Source organism: Bubalus bubalis, chromosome 8 (genome assembly GCF_019923935.1).
Source record: "Bubalus bubalis isolate 160015118507 breed Murrah chromosome 8, NDDB_SH_1, whole genome shotgun sequence".
In the NCBI taxonomy this organism is placed as follows: domain Eukaryota; kingdom Metazoa; phylum Chordata; class Mammalia; order Artiodactyla; family Bovidae; genus Bubalus; species Bubalus bubalis.
The window spans coordinates 47,387,318-47,402,115 of record NC_059164.1 but is presented as its reverse complement, the minus strand read 5'-3'; the positions used below and the strand labels follow the sequence as shown (position 1 = coordinate 47,402,115).

The window sequence follows — 14,798 nt, the reverse complement described above, 5'->3', positions numbered from 1 at the left end:
CCTGAATGGCCTAGTGGTTTCCCCTACTTTCTTCAATTTCAGTCTGAATTTGGCAATAAGGAGTTCATGGTCTGAGCCACAGTCAGCTCCTGGTCTTGTTTTTGTTGACTGTATAGAGCTTCTCCATCTTTGGCTGCAAAGAATATAATCAATCTGATTTCGGTGTTGACCATCTAGTGATGTCCATGTGGAGTCTTCTCTTGTGTTGTTGGAAGAGAGTGTTTGCTATGACCAGTGTGTTCTAGGCAAAACTCTATTAGCTTTTGCCCTGCTTCATTCCGTATTCCAAGGCCAAATTTGCCTGTTACTCCAGGTGTTTCTTGACTTCCTACTTTTGCATTCCAGTCCCCTATAATGAAAAGGACATCTTTTTTGTGTGTGAGTTCTAAAAGGTCTTGTAGGTCTTCATAGAACCGTTCAACTTCAGCTTCTTCAGCATTACTGGTTGGGGCGTAGACTTGGATTACCATGATATTGAATGGTTTGCCTTGGAAACGAACAGAAATCGTTCTGTTGTCTTTGAGATTGTATCCAAGTACTGCATTTTGGACTCTTTTGTTGACTATGATAGCTACTCCATTTCTTCTAAGGGATTCCTGCCCAGAGTAGTAGATATAATGGTCATCTGAGTTAAATTCACCCATTCAAGTACAGTTTAGTTTGCTAATAGAGTTTTGCCAAGAAAATGCACTGGTCATAATAAACACCCTCTTCCAACAACAAGAGAAGACTCTACACATGGACATCACCAGATGGTCAACACCGAAATCAGATTGATTATATTCTTTGCAGCCAAAGACAGAGAAGCTCTATACAGTCAACAAAAACAAGACCAGAAGCTGACTGTGGCTCAGATCATGAACTCATTATTACAAAATTCAGACTGAAATTGAAGAAAGTAGGGAAAACCACTAGGCCATTCAGGTATGACCTAAATCAAATCCGTTATGATTATACAGTGGAAGTGAGAAATAGATTTAAGGGCTTATATCTGATAGATAGAGTGCCTGATGAACTATGGAATGACGTTTGTGACATTGTATGGGAGACAGGGATCAAGACCATCCCAGTGACACAGAAATGCAAAAAAGCAAAATGGCTGTCTGAGGAGGACTTACAAATAGCTGTGAAAAGAAGAGAAGCAAAAAGCAAAGGAGAAAAGGAAAGATATAAGCATCTGAATGCAGTGTTTCAAAGAATAGCAAGAAGAGATAAGAAAGCCTTCTTCAGCAATCAATGCAAAGAAATAGAGGAAAACAACAGAATGGGAAAGTCTAGAGATCTCTTCAAGAAAATTAGAGAGACCAAGGGAACATTTTGTGCAAAGATGGGCTCAATAAAGGACAGAAATGGTATGGACCTAACAGAAGCAGAAGATATTAAGAAGAAGTGGCAAGAATACACAGAAGAACTGTACAAAAAAGATCTTTACGACCCAGATAATCACGATGGTGTGATCACTCACCTAGAGCCAGACATCCTGGAATGTGAAGTCAAGTGCGCCTTAGAAAGCATCACTTCGAACAAAGCTAGTGGAGGTGATGGAGTTCCAGTTGAGCTATTTCAAATCCTGAAAGATGATGCTGTGAAAGTGCTGCACTCAATATGCCAGCAAATTTGGAAAACTCAGCAGTAGCCACAGGACTGGAAAAGGTCAGTTTTCTTTTCACTCCCAAAGAAAGGCAATGCCAAAGAATGCTCAAACTACTGCACAACTGCACTCATCTCACATGCTAGTAAGGTAATGCTCAAAATTCTCCAAGCCAGTGAACTTCCAGATGTTCAAGCTGGTTTTAGAAAAGGCAGAGGAACTAGAGATCAAATTGTCAACATCTGCTGGATCGTGGAAAAAGCAAGAGAGTTCCAGAAACACATCTCTTTCTGCTTTATTGACTAAGCCAAAGCCTTTGACTGTGTGGATCACAATAAAGTGTGGAAAATTCTGAAAGAGATGGGAATACCAGACCACCTGACCTGTCTCTTGAGAAATCTGTATGCAGGTCAGGAAGCAATAGTTAGAACTGGACATGGAGCAACAGACTGGTTCCAAATAGGAAAAGGAGTACGTCAAGGCTGTATATTGTCACCCTGCTTATTTAACTTCTATGCAGAGTACATCATGAGAAACGCTGGACTGGAAGAAACACAGGCTGGAATCAAGATTGCCAGGAGAAATATCAATAACCTCAGATATGCAGATGACACCACCCTTATGGCAAAAAGTGAAGAGGAACTCAAAAGCCTTTTGATGAAAGTGAAAGTGGAGAGTGAAAAAGTTGGCTTAAAGCTCAACATTTAGAAAACTAAGATCATGGCAACTGGTCCCGTCACTTCATGGCAAATAGATGGGGAAATAGTGGAAACAGTGTCAGACTTTATTTTTGGGGGCTCCAAAATCACTGCAGATGGTGACTGCAGCCATGAAATTAAAAGACGCTTACTCCTTGGAAGGAAAGTTTTGACCAACCTAGATAGCGTATTCAAAAGCAGAGACATTACTTTGCCAACAAAGGTCCATCTAGTCAATGCTCTGGTGTTTTCCAGCGATCATGTATGGATGTGAGAGTTGGACTGTGAAGAAGACTGAGTGCCGAAGAATTGATGCTTTTGAACTGTGGTGTTGGAGAAGACTATTGGGAGTCCCTTGGACTGCAAGGAGATCCAACCAGTCCATTCTGAAGGAGATCAGCCCTGGGATTTCTTTGGAAGGAATGATGCTAAGCCTGAAACTCCAGTACTTTGGCCACCTCATGCGAAGAGTTGACTCATTGGAAAAGACTCTGATGCTGGGAGGGATTGGGGACAGGAGGAGAAGGGGATGACAGAGGATGAGATGGCTGGATGGCATCACTGACACGATGGACGTGAGTCTGAGTGAACTCCGGGAGTTGGTGATGGACAGGGAGGCCTGGCATGCTGCCATTCATGGTGTCACAGAGTTGGACACGACTGAGCAACTGAACTTAGTTCGCTGATTCCTAGAATGTCGACGTTCATTCTTGCCATCTCCGGTTTGACCACTTCCAATTTGCCTTGATTCATGGACCTAACATTCCAGGTTCCTATGCAGTATATCACTTCAAGGGAAATAGATGGGGAAACAGTGGAAACAGTGTCAGACTTTAGTTTTTTGGGCTCCAAAATCACTGCAGATGGTGATGGCAGCCATGAAATTAAAAGACGCTTACTCCTTAGAAGGAAAGTTATGACCAACCTAGACAGCATATTCAAAAGCAGAGACATTACTTTGCCAACAAAGGTCTGTCTAGTCAAGGCTATGGTTTTCCAATAGTCATGTATGGATGTGAGAGTTGGACTGTGAAGAAAGCTGAGTGCCGAAGAATTGATGCTTTTGAACTGTGGTGTTGGAGAAGACTCTTGAGAGTCCCTTGGACTGCAAGGAGATCCAACAAGTCCATTCTAAAGGAGATCAGTCCTGGGTGTTCATTGGAAGGAATGATGCTGAAGCTGAAACTCCAGTACTTTGGCCACCTCATGCGAAGAGTTGACTCATTGGAAAAGACTCTGATGCTGGGAGGGATTGGGGACAGAAGGAGCAGGGGACGACAGAGGATGAGAGGGCTGGATGGCACCACTGACTCGGACGTGAGTTTGAGTGAACTCCGGGAGTTGGTGATGGACAGGGAGGCCTTGCTTGCTGCAATTCATGGGGTCGCAAATAGTCTGACACGAATGAGCAACTTAACTGAACTGAAACCCTGGGAGTTGGTGATGGACAGGGAGGCTTGGCATGCTGCAGTCCAAGGGGTTGCAAAGAGTCAGACAGGACTGAACGACTGAACTGAACTGAACTGAGCTAATTTCAAGTCTGATCTAATTCTTGGTTTGTTTCCTATCTGGGCAATTGCTGATTTGATTAGTCATTTATAAATAACTACTATTATATTAATTTTATGTTGTAGACTTAGCCTTTCATTTATTTCATTTTCTGTTTTCTATTTTTCATTTATTTTATTTTCTTGCCTTCCTGTGGGTTTCTTAATCATTTTTAAAGAGTTCTATTTTTATTTACCTGTATTATTTTAAGTATGTATCTTTTTATATTTTTTAGTGAATTCTCTAGGTATTATCCTATATAAACATAACTTATCCCAGTCAACTCATGTCATTTTATGAGTTACAGTGAAGTACAAGTTCCATTTTACCTCCCTTATGTCCCTTTATTCTTCATTTCTAATATATTTGTCTTAAATATTTCCTTTACATATATACTTAATGCATGCATTAGTGTTGTAATATTTACTTTAACCATTGTATTAGTCTGCTTGGGCTGCCACAGCAAACTACCGCAAACAGGATGACTTCAACAACATAAATTTACTTTCTCACAGTTCTGGAGGCTTAGAAGTCCCAGATCAAGGTGCCAGCTGGTTTAGTCCTGGTGAGAGCCCACTTACTGGCTTGCAGATAGTCTCCTTCTCTCTATGTTCTCACATGTTAGAGAGAGAGACAGCACACTGGAGTCTCTTTCTCTTCTTATAAGGATACCAGCCCTATCAAAATAGGACTTCACCTTTATGACCTTTATTTAATCTTCAGCACCTCCACAATGAGGCTTAGGGCTTCAAAAAATGCATCTGGCAGGAGGACACAAACATTCAGTTCATATTAATCATCAAACATAATTTTGAAAAGGGAAGTTATATTTACTCATATTTTTGCTTACTGTGTTCTTTCTTCCTTCCCAATGTCCCAGGTTTCCTCATTTTATTGTTTTCTTTTTGTTCAGAGAACTTCCTTTAGCCATTCTTTTAGGTAGATCTGCTGGCAACAGATTCTCTTAGTTTTCCTTCATTTGTGAATGTCTTGATTTCTTCTTCATTATTGAAGGATATTTTCACTGGATATAGAAATCTGGGCTGACAGCTCTTTTCTTTTAGGGCTTGAAATATGTTGAGCTACTTCCTTCTGATACCTATGGTTTCTAGTGAGACTATCTATTGCTATTCAAATGGTTTTTCTCTTGTCAGTAAGGTGTACTTTTTTATCTTGCTACTTTCAAGACTTTTTTCTTTGTTTTTAGTTTTCAGATGTTTAACAATGATTTGTTTTGATGTGGATTTTTTTGGGTGTATCTTGCTTAGGCGTGTTCAGCTTCTTAAATCTATAGATTTATGTCTGTTGCCTAGTTTGGAACATTTTTCAGCCATTATTTCAAGTACTTTTTTTAGCTCTGCCTTCTTTCTCCTCTCCTTCCAGTCCTCTGATTACACTAATAATAGATCTTATAGTCCCATACGTCCCTGTGGCTCTGTTCTGATTTCTTAGTATATTTCCTCTCTTTTCTTCAGATGGGATTAAATCTATTGTTTTATCTTTAAGTTTACTGATTTTTTTCCTCCTTTCTGCTGTTGATACCATCCACTAAATTTCTTATTTCAATTATTGTATTTTTTAGTTCTAAAATTTCCATGTTGGTTCTTCTTTATATCTCCTGTTTCTTTTCTGAGATGTTTTATTTCTTCACTGCAACTCTTTACTTTTTCATTTGTTTCAAGTGTGTTCATAACTGCTTGTTAAAATGTCTTTATAATGGCCATTTTAAAATATTTGCTACAAAATACTGACTTCTTTCTCATCTTAGTGTTGACATTTATTGATGATCCCTTTTTATTCAAGTTGAGATCTTCTTGGTTCTCAGCATTAGATAACTTTCAGTTCCAACCTAGACATTTGGCTATTATGTTATGAGACTCTGGATATTATTTAAACCATCTGTTTTTAGCAGGTTTCCTTTGACATTTTTACAGAAAGGAAAGGAAGGGATGCTGTCTCACTATTGCCAAGTACAAGTCCAAGTTTCCCACTCTGCCTCACTGTTACTTGGTGGGGGTGGGAATGCTAGCTGGTTACTAGACCTCTACTGGGAGGAATACGAGTGTCTTATTGGTCCCCACATGGTCTCCACTGATGTTTTAGAAGAGAATAGCTTCTCTATTGCCCAGAAGGGAAGACATTGATGATTCTCTACTTGACCTTCTCTGACACTACTCCAGAAAGAGTGGTAGAGAGCCTGCTTATAGCCTGGAAAGGGTAGAAGCCATAGTTGTTTTTGTTTTTTGGTGCTATTTTGCTGCAGTAGACTGATAATTTTGTAAAAGTTTCTGTCTTGGTAGGCTATGCCTTTCTTGGGCATAAAGTTAGAGAGAACATGATCTGGTCGGCACTTTTATATCTGTTAGTGTTTCTTGGTTGTGGACTTCTCCAGCACCCAGTCTGAGGTGTGTGCAGAAAGGAGAAAATGTTCTTTGGGTTCTGAAACCCTTAGCCTGGCTTTCTCCTCTCCATTCTTCAGTCTTCTTATCTTCCTTTTATATATAATGTCCAGGGTTTTAAACTGAAAGTAGCAGGAGGAATAGGGAAAGTACATGCATTTTATTTTCTTGGAAGTGGAAGTCCTGGCTTCTCAGTTTATATGTGTATTTTGTGTATTTTAAATTAAACAGTTTGACTTCCCTGTAGCAAATTGTAAAGAATCTGCCTGCAATGCAGACCAGGGTTTGATCCCTGGGTTAGGAAGATCCTCTGGAGAAAGGAATGGCAACCCACTCCAGTATTCTTGCCTTTAATCTGTCCATGGGAGAATCCCATGGACAGAGGAGCCTGGCAGGCTACATACAGTCCATGGGGTCACAGCAAGTTGGACACGACTGAGCGACTAACACACACACACACACACACACACACACACAGGAGCATATCAGAGGTTTGCGGTAACTTTTATAGAAAAATCTACATTACTTCATAATTATTTTAATGAAAAGACTGAAATTGATGAATCATGTTCTATGCAATTTCATTTGGACTACAAATTAATGCTATCTCCTTGGATTAAATACCAGAGTTGTTAGAAACAACTTTGGATTAACAGTTAGAGACCTAGGTTCTAGTTCCAAGTATTCCACCATTCAGCTATGTAAACTTTGGCAGCTCTCTTGGCATCTCAATATTCTCATCTGAATTAAGAGTGTTGGACCCATTAGATGATCCCTAAATTTCCTTCTTGCTGTAACATTTTTCTTTTCCCCTCATCTGTCTATTACTTAAAAAAATCTACAGACTCCCTCTGTAATGTAGGATTTGAAATATGTAGGCTAAACCAAACAAAATCCTCATAATTAGATAAGACAAATAATGATAACTATTATTTATCAGATGCCTACTGTGATCCAGACACTCTTGTACAAGTTTTACTCATGTTTGCTCCTTCAATCCTCAAAATAATCTATTGAAGCAGAGATTACACCCATTTTATAAATGAAGAAATAGGCTCAGAAAGATTTTTTAAAATATCTAAGGATATTATGTTATAAAGATCTGTTTGATTCCAAGTCTATTTGATTCCAGAGTGGATGCTCCCAACCATTTACAGATACTTTTTAATTTTTTGGCCACTTTGTAAGAAGCAAATTATTTTATAGAAGTGGAATCTTATAGCACAAGTTCTGGATAGCAAAGAGATATATGTTATTTTTAATTTCTCTAATCACTTCATTCTTTTTGGTTTCATTTTTGAACTACATAAATTATAAACTACATTTTAAACTGCATAAATTCAGAAAATATACACATATAGCTAATTTTTTGTTCTGTGTGTTCTTGTTATTCACCAATATCAGATATAGGATGGATGCATCATTCTCCTTGAGAGGTAAAGGAATAAACTCAGCATTTTGAACAGTGTTTCTTCAAGAACAAGATTTTAATTTGCAATAAAATTAAATAAATTTAATTGTAACTTTCCAAAAGCTTGTAGTGTCTTAGGAGAGTCTCGGGAACTAAAAGAAAAAATTATGTGTAAATTTTACTCACTTCTGGAGAATGGATAAGTACCATTTGTAGGACTATTTAAGTTAATCAAAAGGTGGAGGCAGGAAGAAATGTAAAAATGAGAAACAGAGAAATCAAACAATGCCAAATTTAAAATTATACAATAATTTAAGCATTTGACATGTTAATTCCAAAAAATATTTCATAAAGATATTGTTTGGTTTAAGTAAATTAAATGAGTATGTATTATAAAATGAACTTTGAATGCTCTGCAATTTGTTGAGACCTATGTTTCCTTAGTATGAGAATAGTCTTATAAGATTTATCCTTTCAATCAAAATCAATTCTCTAAGTTTGTATAGATGTCTGGTATATTTATGTAGCAAACGACCCTAAGCCTTTCCACACTTGAGAACCCTAAGTACTTAAAACAGGATTAACATGAAAGGGAAGGAATATCAAGACAAAAAGCTAGGAGTACATAAATCCTTATTTTTCTTTCACTATGAAGTCCCTTTACCATTCTGCTGGCTTACTCTATGAGATTTTCTATGTCTGTCTTGCAGGGGCATTCCATTGGAAGTTACACAAATTTCACATTAGTATGTATTCCCAAAATTACCAACAGAACTAACTGTGATGTAAAGAGTTGTAATATCATTTCTTTATAAGGACTTAGGAAGCTGATAATTGGCTCCATAATCTTGTTCTGAGATCAGGATATGCTTTTCTAGGAAACTGATTTTCTCTTCAGAAAGTTACCATGATTTAGGTAGGTTGAGAACTGGTCCTCTGGTAGGAAGCTTGATTTTTGCATAAACCCAGTGCATGGACAGGATGCTGTGGTACAGAGAAGCAACTTTCAAATTATTTTTATTTTTTATTGAAGTTAAAATCTGGTTCTAAGAAAATATAATCTGTAAGTCCAGTATACTGGACAGGTTAAAAACTGCTCAATTCTGGGAGGAGCCAGAAGTGGAATCAGGTGAACAGCTCTGTTCCTTGGTTACTCCACTCATAAAGCATTTTCTATTGAATCTCTTTGAGTCTGAGCAGTACAATTTGTAAAATCTCTAGTGAAATATAAAGATCACTAAGATTAGGAATCCAAAGACCTAAACTATAGTCCTAGTCCTACAATCAAGAAGCCTCACTACCTAACCTTTGTGGATCCAAATTTCCTCATCCATGAAATAAGGAGATTGGACTAGGCGTCTTTTAGCTCAAATATTCGAAGGAACCAATAGCAGCTATGTGTGAATCACAAAACTCTGCTCTATCAGTTTTCTACTGCAAAATAAAGTGCTCTCTCAGGGGCAAAATTTGCACGTCTACCTCACAGTTCTATGTTTTAGGAGTGCTTTTTTTTTTTTTACCTTAAAACTTTAATGGAGTTAAGAGAAACCTGAAATGTAAAATGTGAAATTGTCCTGTTAGCAATTTGAATATATGTTTCTCACATCATTATGTTTCTCATTGGTTCACTCAATAGAAATAGAGTGCCCACTGTCTGACAGGTGCTGAGCTAAGTATTGAGGATAGAAAAGATGACAGAAGACTGTGCATTACTCTATAAACATTCAATCCCCTCCTCTCAAATACAAAAGGTGATGGGGTCTTAACAACCTGTTCTTTTCAATAGAAACCTTTTGATTGTGAAACTGCATCCTTTCTCTGCGCTAGAGATGGTACTGCAAAGGGACATACTAAAACTAAATGAAAGGTGAAGTGCACTCATTTAAAACCAACTGTATATTTAAAAATTGTATTTTCTGTAAGGAGAATGGCTTTGTTGTAATTGATCTTTGATCAACTTGAGCAAAGTTCTATGGGTATAACAGGCTTTACTCTCCTGATAAGCAGAGCATCTCTTAAATGTGAAGATGGTTCCATTGTCTAGAAGGAGACTATGCCACTGACAGCGTCCGTATTATCTGAATGATTCTGGATTACTAGCGTTGCTTGACATGGATTGGGGTCAAAGTGGGTAAGAGTTGGATGAAGATGCAAGAGAGGCCTCTGAAGGTTCAGAAGAGAATTGTGGAAGGCCCATTCCCTCTAGACTTACACCCAATTTCCCCTTTTGTGACACAAACTACAGCCTTTGGGTAGGTCTCCCTTTGTTATTCAGACTGGTAGACCTCCCAGCTCAATCCATAAATGCACATCCACTCATTCCGAGAGTAGAGTGACTCCCCCCCAAATGGAGCTGATGTCCACTCTAGACAAGGGACCCTCCTCATATACCTACCCAACTGTTGACTCGTGTCCAAGAGCCACCATCACCCACCCCAGCACCATCTTCCAGGAACTGGCCTCTCCCCCATTAGTCCCCGCCCTCTTCTGAGAGCACCCAATGGGTGGAGTCGGGGCTGCAGTAGGAGGGGCCAAAGGCGGGCACATTTAAAGAAAGGCAGAGGGCGAAAGGAGGCAAGAGAGGAGAAGAAAGAGAAACCAGGGGGGCGAGGCGCCGTCCAATGACAAAGCCCAGGGGTGGGCGCCGGCCGCCATCTTGTACCGGGCGGCAGGATCTTCACCCGCGTCCTCCGCCCTCGGAGGGGGAGGGGCAGCGGCGGCGGAGGCGAGAAAAGTAGCAAGAGACGCGCCGGGCGGGAGGTGCCAGCAGCGGCCGCCGCCGCGGAGCCAAACACGGGCGGGGACGGCGGCGGCGGGACCCGGCGAGCGCGGGCGGCCCCGAGCGGCCTCCGATGCGGCGCAGCGTGAAGAGGCGGCGGCGCCGGCCCCCGGCGGCCCCGGCCGCGGCCGCCCGGGGCGGCGGCTTTAGGCTGGGAGGAGGGGCCGGTCTGGAGGCGCGGGAGGAGAAGGTGGTGTACTCGCGGTCGCAACTGTCGCTGGCCGACAGCACCAAGGCACTGGGCGACGCCTTCAAGCTGTTCATGCCCCGCAGCACGGAGTTCATGAGCTCGGACGCGGAGCTCTGGAGCTTCCTCTGCAGCCTCAAGCACCAGTTCTCCCCGCACATCCTGCGCAGCAAGGACGTCTACGGCTACTCCTCTTGCCGGGCACTCGTCCCCGAGCCCCCAGGGGGCCCCGCCGCCCGCGGCCCGACGCGCAGGCCGGCCCCGAGCGCGGCGGCCAGGAGGAGGCGCCGCGGAGCCCGGGCGCCAGCCGCCCGCCGGAGGAAGCTGCCGCCGCCCCCGCCGCCGGTCCCTGAGGAGAGCTGCCCCGTCAAGCCTGCGGCCCCGGAACCCTGCTTCGGGGGCCGCACCCTGGAGGAGATCTGGAGGGCGGCCACCCCGACGCTGACCACCTTCCCCACCATCCGCGTCGGCAGCGACGTGTGGGGAGAGCGCAGCCTGGCGGCGGCACGGCGTAAAGCGCGCCAAATCCTGCGAGTGAACCTGGAACCCGTGGTGAGGCTCCGCCGCTTCCCGGTGCCCCGGGCATGACGCGCGGACCGCGTCACTCTCCCAGCCGGGGACGGAGCTCCCGCCCGGGGGGATGGACAAGTGTCAGTCGAGTGTTTACAGATCCGGCCAGGACCCTGTCCCCTTACGCACTTTATGGGCGAAGAAGCCACCGGATGGTGTTCCCGGGCCCACGCACCGCCGTCTGGAACTCCGGGGCAGGTGCGCCCTCCACCCCCTCCCAGTGCCGGGCAGCAGAGGAGACCGCGGGACCCGCGGGGGAGGGCCGTTTGCTTCCCTACCCCGGACTGAGACGTCTCTAGAACTGAAGGGGCAGATCCGTTTTCTCCCTTTGGACTCTACCTCACTGGTCTGGAAGTCCTCCGAAGAAGTCGTTATTTTTTCCAAAGGAATTTGGTTTCGTGTAATAAAGCCAGAATCTACTTGCTTTTCACCCCGCTCTTCTATCCCGGCCTCCTTCCCACCCCCTACCCCCATTTTTTTCTTTTCAACTGCCACCCCTCTTTCTGGACGAAAGATCGAACCTGTCTGGACGATAGATCGAACCTGTTTTGTGCTGTTGTTGCACCCGTTTGTGCTCAGGGTATTCTGAATCCCACTCGTTTCCGAATTTTAACCGGATTCCAAAGCTTTGACCAAGGATATTTTTCAAACTTATGACTTAATGTTAAGAGTGCAAGGATTTGTATGATTTGAATGCCATGGGCTCAGTGATTACAAACAAAGAGATGCAAAGTACAACTATTTCAACATTTTTGAGGTGTTTCTAAAGATTTTATATTGAGATTTAATGTTTATATTTACTGAGCTCCTAAAGAAAATGGTAGAAACTCATATAAAGTTCTGTTTAGGAAAAGTTGATTTGTTAAATTCTTTTTGATTAAATAAAAATTAAAGTACGTTGAAACCACATGGCTTGTGATAAAGAAAAAAATGAGTTACAAAGAACTGGTGTTGGTTAAAGAGATGGATGGAATCCTATTGGAAATGGTTTGGCCTCTTTGTACTGGTCTAACATACAAAGAAGTTCAAAGGTAACCTATTTTAAATTGGGAGCCACGTAGGAGAAATGAATGTGTGTAAACCTGGTGATTAAAATGGTAAACAGAATACCCATTAGAGTTCTCAGAACTATTAGCTCTTTAGAGGGTGGGGGCATTTCTTGGTATCAAATAACTTGTTGAAATTACTCTGGGCAAAATAGATCTTTCTCTACTTTGTGTTGAATAGCAGAAAGTGCCCCGACTAATACCCATCACCTTTATAGACATCGTGACATTTGTCTTTTTTCCTCCACGAGTATCCTTTTTTACCTTAATTCCATTCATAATTATGTTTGCAGTTACCTGTCTTTGTTGACAGCTGAAGACCACAGGAATCCAACGGGCGATTCACACTGAGTACTGACCCTTCTTATACACTTCTCTAATAGCGTTTATACCATATGGCCCAGAGTGGAATTCTTGATTATCCAAGTGCCTTTGGTCATTGGTGGCAGCAAGACTTAATGGTGTTTAGTCAGTGGTGCCACAGCCAGATTTTATTGCAATATCTAAAGGGTCAAGTGGTTTTTGTACCACAGTTTTTCAAATTTAAGTAGTCTGCCATGAAACTACTTACACTGGCTGGAACTTAACATAGGAAGTCCTCAATATTAAGATTTCTCTCTGCTTGGCAGCTTCTTAGGAGAATAGTAAGAGTTGCAATTTCGACTCTTGTGTTCTTAGATTTCAAATGGCATAGCTTTCTGAATTGAATTTTTCAAGTTTAATAGTACATAAGTAGGAGTTTTGTGACTTTAATTTCAGTGTTCTTGTTTTGTAAAAAAGAAAATTATATATATATATATTATATATACATGACTTGATGCCAGTTTCCCAGTATGCCTCATATTCTTTTATTCACTACTCAATAATAATGCTTTGTAACAAACACTGTCACATGAGTAAATAAAAATGAATCATTACTTAGATGATGGAGAATGTTACATTTGATCTCTGTGATAGGAAACTTATATATATTCTTTTGGTTATTAGCTTCCATTGGCAGTTGTATTGCAGATACATAAGGTTTTCTCCCTTCTCTCACTCCCAAATTGTTCATTTTTTTTTTAGTTAACTAGCCCCTAAAAAAAAAAAAAAAACAACAAAAAAAAAAAAAACAACTATGTATTGGTACCACTTACTTTTGTATATAGTTTTATAATAATTAAAAAATAAATTCAATGGCCATATTAGAATGTAATTTCAGCATACAGCTTATCCAGATAGTTTCCCAGAGGTTTTGAAATTAAACTTAGCTGGGAGGATAACTGCTCAGCACAAAATGGAAACAACCATTGACATCATGCATTTTATTTTAACTGAGATTCTTAACATTTTTCCCTCATGCCTTGTTACTTTAGTGCACTTGAACTAGCATAAATGCTTCTTTGAATTATCTGGGCTGTCTGATTTCAGTTTGGATCTGATTGCCCATCTTGAATTCAATATGTTATTTATCTGGTCTGCTTAAAAATCATACCATTTCTAGTTTGTGAAATAGGTGTCAAAAAGTCTTTATTTTTGCCAAGTGTTCTTTAGCAAAGCCTATGTTACAACTCCTAAAATGTGAAGAAGCAACTAATATAGTTGGCTAGTATATTAATAGGAAAGTGAAAGTATTTTGTGGTTACATTGGGCAGAATGTGAAAAGAAACTTGGCAAGGTGGCCTTTATGGTGAGGCATCCATTTTCTGTCCTCTAAGTCTGTAGTTTAGCTTGTATATAGTTTTTTAAAAGAAATCTCATGACTTGATTCATTCTCTTATAAGATTATCTTATATGGCACAAGTAGAGGGAGAAGCTAGGAGGAAGTTGATCACCTCGCTATGCTTTTATTTCATTTTTAACTCTTGAGTGCCTAAATGTGGTGACTGTCACCTCAGCTAACCTTTGAATCTTCCTGATGTCATTTTTATCCTCCCTGTCAACCAACAACTTAATTTTCCTTCCTGAAACCAGTAATGTCATGATTGTTAAGGGCAAGCTCTGTTGTTGATAGTGCAAAGTGTCGTTGTTGTGGTGTGTATTTATTTTGTCAAAGTTTGAGTACCCTGTTGGACTTGTATAACTAAGCTGGTGGCTGACACCTATTGATTTGCTCCATGCAAATGATAGTACTATAAAATTCTTCAATAAAGAAACATTAAAATTATTTGAAAAAAAAAAACCTGAGCAATTCTGAACTCAAAGCCTTTTGTTGTTTTAAGGGTTGCCACAGCATTCTTTAAATTGGTGGTTTTTAGTGGACTTATATACATAATATTTACTTTATTGGTGTGTTTCAAATATTTTTTGATAGCCTGTTATGTCTTAAGTACTTTAGAAGACAATTGTTTGTTAATGGAACTAAATTGTTTCCTTGGACAGTTTGATGTGCATATGATTAAGATTTACAATCTGGTTGTACTCTGCTTTTTAACTTATTAATTGTAAATAAATTTTAGAGAATATACAGTGACTGATTTTCTAATGATGTTGAAAGTTTTTGAAATGGGATTTTATGTTTTTATGTGAGTTGGAAAGCATCTTGGGATCAACTTTGACTTTTTTTGATGAACTTGAGACTCCTACCAGT

The 14,798-nt window shown here is 40.7% G+C and overlaps 1 protein-coding gene across 1 annotated transcript; it reads left to right on the top strand.

Moving 5' to 3' along the window:
- The first annotated feature begins 9,219 nt into the window (after positions 1 to 9,219).
- Positions 9,220 to 14,673, top strand: CCDC71L (coiled-coil domain containing 71 like). Its single transcript, XM_006068444.4, has one exon. The coding sequence runs from the start codon at positions 10,500 to 10,502 to the stop codon at positions 11,199 to 11,201; it is 702 nt and encodes a 233-aa protein (XP_006068506.2). The 5' UTR covers positions 9,220 to 10,499; the 3' UTR covers positions 11,202 to 14,673.
- Positions 14,674 to 14,798: the final 125 nt, after the last annotated feature.

Bases quoted from the DNA above. Each gene is read 5' to 3' on its own strand.
- CCDC71L (XM_006068444.4), top strand. From the start codon at position 10,500: ATGCGGCGCAGCGTGAAGAGGCGGCGGCGCCGGCCCCCGGCGGCCCCG.